This window comes from Serinus canaria, chromosome 7 (assembly GCF_022539315.1).
Source record: "Serinus canaria isolate serCan28SL12 chromosome 7, serCan2020, whole genome shotgun sequence".
Taxonomy (NCBI): domain Eukaryota; kingdom Metazoa; phylum Chordata; class Aves; order Passeriformes; family Fringillidae; genus Serinus; species Serinus canaria.
In genome coordinates, this window is record NC_066321.1 from 2,053,451 (window position 1) to 2,068,614 (window position 15,164).

At 46.9% G+C, this 15,164-nt stretch overlaps 1 protein-coding gene across 2 annotated transcripts in view; it reads right to left on the reverse strand.

The window, feature by feature from the left end:
- The window catches only part of MBD5 (methyl-CpG binding domain protein 5), a 120,350-nt gene that overhangs the window by 24,814 nt on the left and 80,372 nt on the right, over positions 1 to 15,164 (reverse strand). For both annotated transcript variants that reach the window (XM_050976646.1, XM_050976645.1), the window contains exons 6-9: positions 11,271 to 11,955; positions 7,112 to 7,214; positions 6,560 to 6,740; positions 2,308 to 4,419 (exon numbers count right to left, since the gene is read on the reverse strand). In XM_050976646.1, the coding sequence (XP_050832603.1) occupies positions 2,308 to 4,419; positions 6,560 to 6,740; positions 7,112 to 7,214; positions 11,271 to 11,383 (2,509 nt within the window). In that variant the 5' untranslated portion in view covers positions 11,384 to 11,955. The remainder of the gene's footprint in view (positions 1 to 2,307; positions 4,420 to 6,559; positions 6,741 to 7,111; positions 7,215 to 11,270; positions 11,956 to 15,164) is intronic.

Sequence of the window (15,164 nt, forward strand, 5' to 3'; positions counted from 1 at the left end):
TCAGCCTGGAGCTGAGTGGAGTTACCAGCACAGGAACACCAGGGGAGCCTTTGGGAAGCCCAGCTCAGGTGGGACCCGAGGGGTTCCTGCCCCAGGGGTTGTGTCCTGAGCTCAGTGGGACAGGGAGCTGAATTCCCAGGGCCATCCCAGACCTTTGTTCAGTGCAAAGTCTCAGAAGCTGCAGCAGGAAATGCCCCTGTGCCAGCACAAGGCAAAAGAGCCACACAAGGACTGAGAGCTGCTTGTTGTGACCACTCCAGGCAAGAAAAAATGAAACCTTTTCATCCCAGGGATGGGAGATACCCTTAAAAGTCATCAGGAACCACGACCAGAGCAATTAGAACATTATTTGACAATAATTCAGCTTTTCTGGAATTCCATTCCATTTTCAAGGAGGAAGCTGAGGAATGCAGAGCAGGTTCTTGCTGGGGTTAATGAGAGGCCACCTGAACACTTTGGTGAGACCTGGGTTTTCATTCCACTTCAGAAATTTACACTACTGCCACCTTCTAATACTTTGTCCAACCAGTAATAGTCAATGAAATTCACATTTTTGAGCTGATTCCTTCTTCTCTCTAAACCCCCCAGAGATGATAACAGCAGCAAACCCAATTCCTCCCCAAATCTTCCCTGGTGAACAAACCAGGAAATCTCTCCCTGCACTCCTCCAACTGTTTATTCAACCATTCAATTCCACCTTAGTAAAATTACCTCAATAAAAGCAAACTCAGCCTTGGCACTCCCTCCTGCTGGCCCTGAAAAAGGTGATTTTGTACTTTTTGGTACTCCCAGGATCTGCTCCAATCTCTGACACCACCTCTTTTATTCTAGCAGAAAAGAGCTCATGGATCACCTGGACATGCACTGCCAGGTGAGCCACAACCTTCTGGGCTTGGAGCAGGCTGCAAAAAGCCTCCAATTCATTTGGAGAAGTGACAGAAGAGGTGTGGGAATGTCCAGAAGTGAAGGGATTTTGTTCATGGAGAGTGTGTGGAAGTTAGCAGAGGCAAGGGCTGTCACAGGAAGCAGGCCAGGATGGCTTTGTCCAGAAAAAGGGAGATATGGTTTAGTTTATACCACTGGGGTTTTTTCCCCCTTTCTGTTTTAGTTTTGATTATGTGGCTTTCAACATGAACCAGGTGCACTTTTCACTGGATAAACCTGAGTTTAACAAGGAATAATGTCCTGAGTTGTAAGATATGTGTGTATTCTATTTCCATCTGCCAGAGCTGGGGCAGTTCTCTCTGTTCATGGGGCAGTTTTTTCTTTATCTCTCCCACAGCCAATCCTCCCTCCAGGAGATCTCTGCTGTCCATGGCCATTCATTATTAATTATCTGCTGTCCATGGCCACTGAGTGTCCCTGCAGGGCTGATCAAATCCCACCATCCCATGGGAGATGCTCTGCCCAGGGGAGGAGCCAAGCATTCCTCCCTGGATCCAATCTGCCCTGGGAACAGCCCAGCAGCCTTTGCCCCCTGCATTCCCAGAGGAGCAGCTTTCTGCTGCCCTGCATTCCCAGAGGGAGAGCAGGCCCATCTCCAGCAGCCCTGGGGCTGCAGAGGAAAACTCCCCCCTTGTGCAGGATCCCTGCTCCAGCAGAACCACAGCTGGCACTGCAGGAGGGCTGAGCCCCCTGGGGGATGTGCCCACCCTGAGCCCCCCTGGGATGGGACTGTGCCACCACCCTGAGCCCCCCTGGGATGGGACTGTGCCACCACCTGAGCCCCTGGGATGGACTGTGCCACCACCTGAGCCCCCTGGGATGGGACTGTGCCACCACCCTGAGCCCCCTGGGATGGGACTGTGCCACCAGCCTGAGCCCCCTGGGATGGGACTGTGCCACCACCCTGAGCCCCCTGGGATGGGACTGTGCCACCACCCTGAGCCCCCCTGGGATGGGACTGTGCCACCCCTGAGCCCCCTGGTGGACTGTGCCACCCTGAGCCCCTGGGATGGGACTGTGCCACCCTGAGCCCTGGGATGGGCTGTGCCACAGCCTGACACCGGGGCAGGGCATGCTCTGACTCTGGCAGGGGTTTGTTTTTTGTTTGTACTATTGCATGTGTATTTTTAATTTTCCTAGTAAAGAACAGTTATTCCTATTCCCATATCTTTGCCTGAGAGCCTTTTCATCTCAGAAATTATAACAATTCAGAGGGAGGGGGTTTACATTTCCCATTTCAGGGGAGGCTCTGCCTTCCTTGGCAGACCCCTGGCTTTCCAAACCAAGACAAACATTTAAAACCAGCCATCACGGATCCCCAAGGACAGAAACCTGGGACAATCCCCTGGCACAGTCACCTACCTCCTTCAGGGCTGCTCTGGTTACAGCTGCTCCCGATGCTGTTGGGGATCCCTGGTGTGGAGGGTGCCTGGAGCCTGGCCTGAGCCGGGCTGGCGTGTAGGGAGTTCCCTAAGGCCATTCCTGCCTGCGGGAGCATCCCGCAGCTCCCGCCGGCCTGCATCTGGTTGAGGAGCCCCGCCAGGTGGTTGGAGGGGGCAGCGCCGGGGCCGAAGGCAGGGCTGGGGTTGGGGTTGGGGCAGGGCAGCCCCTCCCCGCGCAGGGGCAGCCCCGGGGGCAGCGCGGGCTCTGCCAGGTGCAGCTGGGCACCGGGGCAGGGCAGGGCGCTGCTGGAGCCCCCGCAGCCCGAGGAACTATTGCTGCTCCCGTGGGAGCTCTGACAACTCATGGACTGCAGGAGCTGCGACATGGAGCTGATGGGGAAGGAGCTTTGACTTGGCTTTCTTATCAAATCGGACCCAGCTTTGGGAAGGCCGGAGCTGTCCAGCTGAGACTGTCTCAGCAAGCTCAGCACCGTGGTGGTGGGCTGCTTCCTTTTCCTCAGAGGATCCTTTTGCTGAGACATCAGTTTATCTCTCAGCGCCGCCCGGCCGCTCTGCCCTTCCGTGGTGGGGAGGAGCACGTTGGCAGCAGGAGGGAACATGGGATTTAAAGTGCTGTGTCCTTCGGTGCTGCCGCCGCTGGCAACAGGTCCAGAATTGCTACTGCTGTTATTGTTGTTACCAGCAAGTTTATTTTGATTTGCTAGCTGTGCTTTGGCTGCTGCTGAGAGTAAACTGCTTGCTGGAAAAGAGGCAGCGTTGTGCTGGTTCAAGATCTGATTTAAAGGCATTCCCAGCAAACCAGGCTGACTCTTCAAGGAACCGCTTCCGGCCGATGCAGCGGGAAAAACGGCATTGTTGGGAGGATTTAACACGTTACTCATTCCAGCAATTAACGGGTTAGGGATGTCCTTGTACTGACTGAGTCCGTCGTGCTTGGTGGAAGGGCTGGATGGCATGGATGGCCTCGGCGACCCTATGGTTGACCTCGGGGACCTGGGGGGGACTTTGATACCGCTACAGGACGACTGTGGCCCGACGGGAGGCAGCAGGAAGTTTCCGTGATCGGACGAGGTGGAAGAAGAACGCGATCTTTGGGGAGAAGCCTCGATCCTGGCGATGCCGGGCGCCATGGCGTGAACGGGGGACGTCACCGGCGAGGGGGACAGGGACGTCGAAGCCGAGTGCTGAACCCTTTGGACGTGAGCGCCATGGTTGATGTGGGCGGGTTTGACGGTGGGCAGGGGCAGGTTGCTGGGCAGGGGCACCACGGCGGGGGGCATGCTTACATTCATCACGGGTACCTGAGAGTGGACACTCGAGTGGAAGGTGGTGGGGTTCATGATCACGGGGTTCTGGTTCGGCGGTTTGCTGGGAATGGGGTCCAGTATGCCAAGCGGATCCTTCTCGGATGTTAATGGCTTTTTCTGAAGAGCACAAGAAGGCGGTGGAGGAGGTGGGGGCGGGCCTTGGGGGGGTTTATGGTGGAACATTGCTCGTGGTATTTCCATACCGGCCGAAAAGTTACACAGGGGTTTTTTCATGACCGGGCTCTTGGTGGTCAGGGTGGGGGAAAGAGGTATATTAGTCCTTCCAGCCATTGCACAGGATGACTGTATGGGAGAGCCGTGGAGCATGACTGACGGCGGGGACAGAGGCGTCCTGGTCATGTGGATAGGACTGGAGTTGGGTGCTCCATGAAAACTGGGATTGTTCCTCGTGAAGACGTCGGGGCTCCCGAGCGGGTCGGTCCTGGGGGAGATGGAGCCGTCCCCGTAGATCTGTGACCCCGAGGACGCCGGGCTGGGCATCCCCCCGTGACTGCCGCGGTACGGAGACTTCTGCCCCAGTTCATTGCTCCCCAATCTCTGCCTGGGATAGGCAGGATGGAGCTCTGCTTGCTGGCTTCCAGCCATTTCTTGCACATAAAGCCTACCCATGGCATTAGATGCCCCCATCATCAACTTGAAAGGAGTCTTACATTCCGGCATCACAGAATTTGTAATTCCTTCATGTGATTTATTCCTCATCGACCTTGGAGTTGCTGCTCGGGTGGGAACTACTGGCGTTGCACCTGGCATGGGAAACACACAACAGTTACTACTGGTTGCAAATCCAGTGTCCCACGTTTCAGGGCAAAGCTGCTGAGAGTGAAAACGTTCCCAAAAGCTCGGGGAGCCTTTGGCAAAACTTTTGCTTCAGCAGAAATAAACCCTCCATCACCGAGCTGGAGCGGTGCCTGTCCCCATCTCCACAGCTGTAATTCCATATCCCATAGAAACATGGACCATTTGAAACCTGGCTCCTTGCCTTTTGCCTTTTCCAAGCAGCCCCTGCAGCCTCCTGCATCTCCAGCATCCCCCCTCTGGCAGGAGGAGCGGGATGGCTGTGGCAGGGAAAAGGAGCCTCTGGCACCATCTATTGAGGACAGGAGGAACAAAGCCTGTCCAGGATTGAGATTCCATTCCCACAGAAAAGGTCCTGTCCCAAATGCTGTCCCTGATGAGGCATCCTGAATGCTTTCTGTTTGTTTGCAGCATAAAAGCCTTGGGGATATTTGCACATGATGGAAAAATTCCCTGTAAATCCCACGTTTGAGGCTACACCTTCCAGCAAACACAAGATCACTTTCCATCTTTATTTAAGAAGATTTTCCCCCCAGTGTTTTACTTCTAGACTAGAAGCACAAGCAGCTCCAAGTCTGGGGGACTTTCTGCCAGTTTTGCAGCTCTGGGAATCTGCAATTCAGCTTGCAGTGCTTGGCATGCAGCCTCTGGATGTGCAAAATTCAACTGGAATTGGGAGCTAAAAATTCAAATGAACCCAGAGGTGCCTTGAAATGCCTCTACTCATCTTTCCTTCAGCCTGGTCAGACTGCACTGACAATCCTGCCTTCACCCTATTTGCTCCAATGTGAGAGAAACAAACATTTCCCCTGTCCCAAAATACAACCTAAGTCCCATTTAGGGGATAAAACTAAAGGCTGAACTGCAAAATAAAATAATTGTGAGAGGCCTCACCTTGACTGCTGGAAATAAGCAAATGGTCACATAAAAATGTGCAAAAGTTTTGCTTACAGGGGGATTTATTGGGGAATTTTCTATTTTGCTTATGCACAAAATTCTGACCAACAGAGAAGGTAAGAGCACAGAAATATATAAATTACCTCCTTCACTTTGCTGATTTTTTGAAAATGGGAATGTAATATAAGTACTACTCATTGAAAAAGTTAAGCAGGGAAATGCACAGAAACTTGGGAAATTTCACTGTTACTTAAAACCAAAATTACACTGAAAAAACTTTTTCAAGAAAAGTTTTAAATCCTAAATTTCAATGTGAAAAGGCAGGGGCACATCAGTACTATGAACAGCATGGGTCTCTTAGCATTGGCACTTCTCTAAAATTTATTATTTCTTGGTTTTCTTGTATTTTTTTCAGGAAGAGCAGTTGGCCAGGTGCTCTCACAGCAATGAGGGGTGCAGAGAGCTCAGCCCTTTTCCCAGGAGCTACAAGCCCAGAGCACAGAAATATAAACTCAGCCCCTTCCCACTGGGATTTGTAATTCTCTTCAGAACCTGTTCCTGTGATCCTGACCAAGTCCCCAATTTGGGGTGGATTTCTGGATTTGGAGTTGTTCAGTGCTAACTTTGCTCCAGGCCTCAGGGAACCCCCCTGGTTTTACAACCTTTGTTTGGAGAGTACCTGTCAACTTCAGCCACCAACAAATTTCCTCATTTTTTTTATTGATGGGGATAATTAAAATGCTAATCCAGGTTGGTGGCCAAAAATAATCCTTGAGAAATGACAGTGGAGATCTCCTCTTGCTGTCTATTCTCCTTTACAATACAATTTCCCATTTAGCCAAGTCCTTAGCCACATCCTAATCCCTTCATAATCACTTTATTCTGCTCCTCTAATTTCCCATGTGACAGAATATCAGACATATTACTACAGTTCCAAAAGATGAGAGCTAATGTATTTTCTTTGTCTAGAACAATCTGATATCTTTTCCAAGAAAATCATGCTCTTAGTCTGAGCTGACCTGCTTTTAACTCATTTTCTATCTACCTCCATCTCTGCCTACTCCCTTTCTTTATTCCTTCCAGCTGCTTAGTTTTGCACTCATGGTCAGACTTTCGGGGTGGTTTTTCACAGTAATTATGTGTATAAAAATCAGATTATTCCATGATTCTGCATGATTTCATTTTACTCACTTGTTCCACCACCAGGACTAGTTAGAACCAGCGAAGGATGTGGTGCTTCCATGCTTTTGTGAAGTGTAGCCACAGCAATAATTTTCCTTTTGTGAATGCATAGTTTGGTGACATCTTCGTCCGCTTTAACATCTTCAGCAGTTCTCTGCTTCACAGCAGCTCCAGGATCAAAATTAAAGACCTGGCAGTGAAAATTCCAGCCTTTAAAAGAATGACTACAGGCAGCAAAGTCACTAAATTCACATAAATTAGGATTTTTATATGGAGTATGGAGGAATTCTCCTCTGTTCCTGACTGCTCCTATACTGCCCCAAGGGATTCCTTGACAGGATGTTTGGAAACAACAAATAAAAAATGAATATATTTATAATAATGGAGCCAGATCCTCTGCAAGAGGGGCTAAGACAGAGGGGAGCTGAATTTTCTATTTTAAGGTCTAACTTTGGGTAGACCCCACTTATTTTAGAGATGATCTGAATGGAGTTTGAGTCACCAGCATGGGCAGCTGATAAAGATTATTGCACCTAGATCCAAAATGATGCTGTGCTTTACCTTGGGAAGAACAAGAGGACATTCTAGGCCACACTTGCACGTTCCATCAGTCAGCAAGTAAGTCTTCACCTGCTCCAAGCAGGATAATAAAGACCCACTGGGACTGCAAAGGAACAGAAATGATGAATACAAGCTCTTGGATAGGTCAGGACTTGTATCTGCTCACAAGGACAGTGGGTAAAATCACATTTCATTATTCTTTTCTCATTGTACTTCTTGCTTTTATTCAAGATTCGAGATAATACTTACAAAAAAAACCCAAAAAACCCTAACATGTTTTAAAGGAAACAAAACTGTTGCAGCTGGGTCTCTTTGTTGCACAATGTTTGGTTTCATTCAGCTAAAATTTTGACCTTCTCACTGAAAGTAAGAAATATTACACCAAGGAGCCAGGCCAGCCAGCTCCTGATAAACTGCACTTGGATTTCTCCAACTCCCACCAGAAAATCATTATCTCCACTTCCCAAAATAGGGCACTGGGAACTCTGTTATGGCAAAATCACTAATTCATAACATGAAAAAAATCCTCGTGTCCTCAGCCTGTAACTTGCAGATTGCTCTTTATTGCTGGGCCAGCTGAACTGTTTATCCTGAATCAAACACTGGTTATTAATGGCAGCTGTAAATAGCCTTAATTCAAACAAAAACAGCTCAAGTGGAATAGTTTGGATCACAAAAACACTCCTGACTCAAAATTCCAAGCTGTGACCAACTTTGGTGCTTAGAACCCAAGTCATAAACACCTCATCCTGCACAAGTCACATCTGAAGCAACATCTGCAAGTGACATTTCAAGTCCTGCTGACAGTTTAAATAAGTCATTTCTGTGCCAGGCATGCCCTGAAATGGTTATTTTTGGGAGAAGTGCTCAGGTTGAATCTGTGTAGCAGTGACAGTTTGGAGGGTGAGGAAGATGAAAGAGCAATCTAAAAATAAAAGTCCAGGTCTGGTGACTGGTCAGGAGTCAAACCTTCCCTGGCTGAAATCCTTGGGGAGCAGGGGCAAACTGCTCTTTGCTTTTATTTATTTTCATTCAAGAAGGATCCTGGCTGATCCCTTGGGATGTTCCCACCTGTCCTGATCACACTGAGCCCAAACTCCACTCTGGAGGGTGTAACAGCTTCCCAAGGGACACTCCCACACTGACACTTGCTCTGGACCATCCCATCTCCACCCAAAATCTCTCCAGACACTTCCTGTGATCCTTAAAATCTGTTACAAGGCATTTCTGGGAATATGCTCTGCAGTGAGGATGCTGGTTTATTTGCATTGGCTAAAAAAGGCTACTTTTCCTGGGGTATTTCTAGAAAAAAGTGATTTGAAATAACCTTGGTGTGCTGTGTGCCTGGGCAGGCTCCAGGAGATGCTGGGCTAAAAAGGAGTGTGCTGCCAATCAGGGAGTGGGAAGGAAGGTCAATCCACTGGATCTGTGGGATCCAGCATTCCTACTGCACACACAGGGAGGGCTATTTATCCACAAAACCCAACTAAATTAAAAAAAAAAGCCATTTTCCCCCCGTTTCTGCCTTGATCCTGGGCACAGCTCTAACTGCAAAGTCTCTTGTGTGTGCACAAAGTTTTTGACACTTCTGTAACACAAAGGATAACTCACAGCTTGCTTTGGGAGAAACTGCCACAAAATCATGGAATTCCAGACTGCCCTGGGTTGGGAAGGACCTGAAGGCCTGGAATCAGCTCCCACCATGGCAGGCTGCTCCAAGCCCCTTCCATCCTGGCCCTGGACACCTCCAGGGATGATTCAGGCCCCACTTAGCAGCTCTGTTTTGCTAAGAAAAGCCCTGAGAGTCAACTCAGTGCTTCTAGCAGGTCATGAAAACCAGTTAATGAATGGATTTAATCTTGATTTAATCCAAAGCAACTGCTGACAGCTGACAGGAAAGCATCTGTGCTTTCCAAGGAGGCACAAACAGAGAGTCTTTATTCAGCTGGGATCATCTATTCCACTTGAATCATGTCAGATCTTAATATATCCACTAATTTTTCCCTGGGATAGCTGTGGAGTCAATATTGTTTGACCTTTCCTTGCCTCCAGGAAGGCTGTGCATGCTGGCAGGGCAGAGAGGAGCTTGTGGAAACTCAATCCTGGAGGATTCAGCTGCCCTCAGAGCCCTGGGGATGCTCCATGTCAGGCAGGAGATTGGATTATTGCACTTCCACCTCTCCAACCAACACCTCCTGCTCTGGGCCTTGCACCACACAGCAGTGTCAAAGACTTCCAGTCATCAGAAACTCGGAGAAAGCCACCAGAAAATTCACCAAGGAATAAAAAAATACATTGGAAAACTTGGGAAGAGGGCAGGAATGAGCTTCCCCAAGGCTGCTGTGTAAAACTTGTTAGGGGTGGGGGAAATGAAGTTTACAAGCTGAGTGGGATCATCAGGTAAATAAAAGCACCAGAATATCCACCAAGGAATAAAAATATTCGTTGAAAAACTTGGGAAGAGGGCAGGAATGAGCTTCATTAAAGCTGTTGTGTGACACTTTTAGGGCTGTAGAAAATCAAATTCAAAAGCTGAGTGGGGTCATCATGTACATAAAACTACCAGAAAATTCACCAAGGAATAAAAAAAATACATTGGAAATCCTGGGAAGAGGGCAGGAATGAGCTTCCCCAAAGCTGTTGTGTAAAACTTGTTAGGGTTGGGGAAAATGAAGTTTACAAGCTGAGTGGGATCATCAGGTACATAAACTACCAAAAATTGATTATTCAAAAGACTGTAAGAAACTGCCACAAAATAATGGAATTCAAAGAAGAAAAAAATACATTGGAAAACTTGGGAAGAGGGCAGGAATGAGCTTCATTAAAGCTGTTGTGTAGAATTTTTTATGGCTGTGGAAAATCAAATTCAAAAGCTGAGTGGGATCATCAGGTACATAAAACTACCAGAACATTCACCAAAGAATAAAAAAGTCATTAGAAAACTTGGGAAAAGGGAAGGAATGACATGAGCTTCCCCAAAGCTGTTGTGTAGAACTTTTTAGGGTTGAGGAAATGAAGTTCACAAGCTGAGTGGGGTCATCAGGTACACAAAAATATCAAAGCATTATTTTCCTGATGTCTGGATGTAGAGATTATTGGGAAAAAACTCCTAATCCACAACTTTTCCTTTCCCATTGACCTGGAGGAGAGGCAGAGGCCCAGGGAATGAGAGCTGCAATGAGAAATCCAAGGGCAGGGTGGTTTCTCTGCCATGGGCTGGGCTTGATTCTGCTGTGGAGAACACCAACAAGGAATCCTGCAGTGCAGCTGATCCTTCATGGCAGCTCAGGGTAAAATTGCAGTGTGCTCTGGCTCATTAAAGACTTTTCTATTGGTAATACACAAAATGCTGGGAGAAGTGGTTATTTTAATCACAGAACAGTGGAAGAAATTTAAGCAAATAACTGAGTGATAATCACAAATTTGTGTGATGCAAACCCAATGTCCACACATTTTATAAAGCTAGCTCTGATCTTTTTTCCAATAACATTTAATTTAGGCTCTCTTTGTCTGAGCACATTTATTTCATTGCAATTTCAATGTATTTCTTTGTGACCATTCCAGGGGGAAGCCAAAAAAAAAATCCAATAAGCTAAGAAAATAAACAAATAAAGCACCTAAAACTTTGGATTTGGGTTTATGTTCTTGGGGTTTTTTTCCCACATGAGAAATGTGAATAAAAGCTGGAGAACATCAGTGACAATGAACACAGAACCTTCACAGGCATAAAGAATGGGTTTGGAGCTGTTGAGTTGTCCCATGACTTCAATCTACTTGGAAAGGAATCACAAAATCATGGAATGCTTTGGGTTGGAAGGGATCTAAAGCTCATCCAGGTCCAGCTCCTGCCCAGGGTCACCTCCCACCATCCCAGGCTGCTCCAAGCCCTGTCCAACTTGGCCTGGAATGCTTCCAGAGATCCAGGGCCAGCCCCAGCTGCTCTGGGAATTCCAGCCCAGCCCCTCCCCATTCTCCCAGGCAGGAATTCCTTCCCAAAATCCCACCTGACTCTCCCCTCCTTCAGCTCCCGGGACCATCTGGCGCTTGAGGAACAACTCCTTGATGTTTTTGAGCAGAAGGAGGGAGCTGAGTCAGGCATGTCCTGCACATCCTGACCAAACTCCACCAAGCACCAGCCCAGCCCCTGAGGTGACCTTACCTGATGTAGAGAACTCCACTTTGGTCCACCCTCCGCTGCCAACCAACGGGAACTTGCACTGCTGGTGGCCCTCCATCCGTGTCCCCTCCGTCACACTCCTTCCCACCATTCATTTTCCTGTTTCTGGTTATGAGTCTTCAGAGATATCAACAGTAAGGTGATATCCTTCTACTACATGTCATCCTGGCCTCCCAAAGCAGGCCCTGCAGCACAGCTTCCCCCAAATCCTACAAAGTGCATCGGGAGGCTCCAGCTCAGTTTGAAACCAAGTCCTTAAAAGTGGCCATTTTGGTTCATGAGTCACTTTCCCATTATAATCCACATTAAATATGCAATGTTTAACTCCTTATATATTCATAAGGATGAACTCTATAGATAAAAATTAGTGCTTCCAACTTGGGAAAATCATAATTCACCAATCCTTTGTTACCTGTCAGAAAGGAGAATGGGGAAAAGGAGAATTTCTAGTTCGACAGCATGATGGCTCCAAGCTTGATGACTGTCTGAGATAACTTGTGTTTTGTGAAAGCTGGTCTCATTTTTATAAATATGAGTCAGATCCAATACCTCCAGGTATCACACCCCTTATATGCCACATTCTTTTTGTTTTCTTTTTATCTTCTGGTCATGATCCAAGTTGTCTTCTTGAGGTTCTTTGCTGGCTCCTTGGCTCCAGTCAAAGGGCCTGAAAGATACAGATGTGGGAAACACGTCAGCCATCCTCTCCAGCCTTTCAGCCCAGTGCACTAACTCAGGGAGATGTTTACAGCTGCAGCCATTTCCAGAGCTTCAAATCAAAGTTTTAAATGTCAATGGAACCATCAAAACAAGGCTCAGAGCAAACAGAATCCTGCCAGCATTTTCTATTTATACGTGGATGTAATTGAGCTACGTCTTAAAAGCTACAAGAGTGCAAGTGCTGCTAAATAGTTGATGTGGAGTTTGGGTGAATTAAGGGATGCATCTTTTCACTGAATATTTTCACATATGCTTGTGTTCAGAACCATCAGCAGATGACTAAATTAATGCCCTTTAAAAATTGTTTAGAAAACTGAATGAATTTCATGTGAAGGAAGCTGCTTCTAGGCTTTGGTAATATCCATAAAAATGCAAACCTCCTGCATTTCGACTGAATTAAAATAATCATCCCACCAAAAAATTGGGTAATAAAAAGGGAAAAGCCAGCAGCAGTGACTGATCTCTGAATACCTTTGAAACAATCTGAAAATCCTCAGGAATAATTGCCCTCAGAGATTTTCCCTCATGACAGAAGTTGAGTCATTCCCCCCAAAATAGTTTTTTCAAGCTGACCAGGTGAGCCTTAACACTTGAGACTGGACATTTTATTGAGGTGAGACAAACGTGGAATATGGGATTTAAATAGTAAATACACCAGAAAAAAAGCAACAATCCTAAATTCAAATATAGGATGGCATGCATGACTGCTGCAGCAACATCATTAGGAGAGTTTATTTGGAATCAGCTGTCAATCCTGCCTCAATCCCAACACTAACATTATGCCAACACGTTAAAACATAATAAATGTTACAGACCTGACTGATTTTAATAAGAAAAGGGTTTTTTTAAAAAGCCAGAAATGGAACATAAAGACATTTCTGCAATAACACCACATTACATCTATATTTAACAGTAATAACAGCTCCTTCCTTCAAGACCACTAAAGGAAGACTACAGAGGCATAAATATAGTCCTGGAAAATATTCCCTTAAGTACCCTCATGCAGAACATTCCCTTCACAAGTGCTGCTTAGAAATGTAAAGTTCCAAATGCTCCAAAAATAAAAAAAAACCTCACCAGGGTATTTCCAAAAAGGTTGTGGATAAAAGGAGCTGGTTGGACCAGACCCCCTCCACTGAGGGGCTGCAATCCAAAGAACAGGGAATTGGCCAAAGGTTGGGATCTTGGAATGTTGCAGTAAAGTGGAAAAGCCATAAAGGAAGGGTTTATAAAATCAAACCTGCTCTGCTCTATCAGGAGCTGGCCTGTCACTGCTCTAAGGCAAGCTGGCACTTTGCAGGTTCCCAAGTGAAGCAACTCTGGGGGGAGCAGGTCCTTGACAGAACAATCTGTGGCTGGGTGAGAAACAACTTACACCTGTACAGAAATTGGTTTGGATTATTGATGGGTGTAAAACAACTTACACCTGTACAGAAACTGGTTTGGGTTATTGATGGGTGTAAAACAACTTACACCTGTACAGAAACTGGTTTTGGTTATTGATGGGTGTAAAACAACTTACACCTGTACAGAAACTGGTTTTGGTTATTGATGGGTGTAAAACAACTTACACCTGTACAGAAACTGGTTGTGCTTACTCCTGGGTCAAAAACAACTTACACCTGTACAGAAACTGGTGTTGCTTACTGCTGGATGAGAAACAACTTACACCTTTATAAACTGGTTTTGGTTATTTTGTTGTATATTTGGGGATACACAACTTACCCCTGTATATCAACTAGTTTTGATTATTCCGAGTGAAAATCAACTTACACCTGTACATAAACTAATGTTGCTTATTCCTGAGTGAAAACCAACTTACACCTGTGTATAAACTGGTTTTGTTTATTGCTGAGTGAAAATCAACTTACACCTGTAGCAAGTGCTTTCACACCTTAGATAGAAAAATGAAATCTATCTCACACAAACAACTTTCCCTGCATCAGGAGTTTGAGTGACCAATCAGTAGAGAATAACAAGTTGTTAATTAGCACTGAAGGAATTGGCAGTAAAGCTCCTGAGCAATTGGAGTCCCTCACAAGGTCTGGAGAACTGTATAAAAAGGAGTTTGTGAATAAAGAATGGCTTTTCCACCATGATGGAAATGGGACCTGTGGGATTTATTCCCATCCTTGGAGGTTCTTCCCAACCTCAATGAGTGTGTGATTTCAGCTTTTCTGCAGGATGGAGGCTGCTGGAGTGGGCTGGCCCTGCTCTGCAGGGATCTGATCCACGTTCCCAAGGATCCCAAGGGTGGGGAAGGGACAAGGGCCTGGTGAGGCCCCAGCAAGGTCACCCAGGATGTCCCATGGACACCTTGTCATGTCTCCTAGCAAAACAATCCACCTTTAATCTCTCAGGCTGCCACACAGAAATAGGATTTGGAGAGCTCTTGGCAACAGTTCAGGGTTTCAGTTCAGGAATTTGGGGGTTTGAGTGGTTTTATCCTGATTAAGGAGGGACAGATGAGGTTTCATCAAAAGCAGAACAGAATTTACCTTACAGCATGGTTCTAAATTCCATTCTCCTCCAGCTACAAAAACACTTCAACCCCCACACTCCCCTAAGCAGCAGCAGCGACCAGAGCCATTCCCAGCTCCCAAATTTGACCTTTCTGTGCAATTTTCTGTGCTGGGAGGACACCCCGAGGTGCCTGGGTGTGGTGAGATCCAGGAAACTGGGCTGAGGCTGCCTGGGAGCTTCCAACTCAACATAATCCATGTTTTCTAGGAAATGCTCATGGAAGGGAGATGTTTTCCCCTAAATCCCAGCACAGTTCCAAGTGCATTCCCACAAGTAAAGCCCTGCATGTTGCTCCGGGCACAAATGGACCAGGTAAGAGTTGCCCCCATCTGTATTTCCATGCTGAAATTCCATCACAAGCCACCCATGGGAAGTTCCTGGGTGTTATTTAATTAATTTAATAACTCCACACAACTCCAAGCTCTGCTGGAACAGAGATTTATAACATCAGGACAAGAGGGAATGGCCTCAGGGTGGGCACAGCAGGAGTTCCCCCATGGAAAGGGGGCTCAGGGATTGGCACTGCCCAGGGAGGTTTGCAGTGCCCATCCCTGGAGGTGTCCCAGGAATTCCTGGAGGTGGCACTCAGGGCTCTGGGCTGGGGACAAGGTGGGCATGGGCACAGCTGGGACT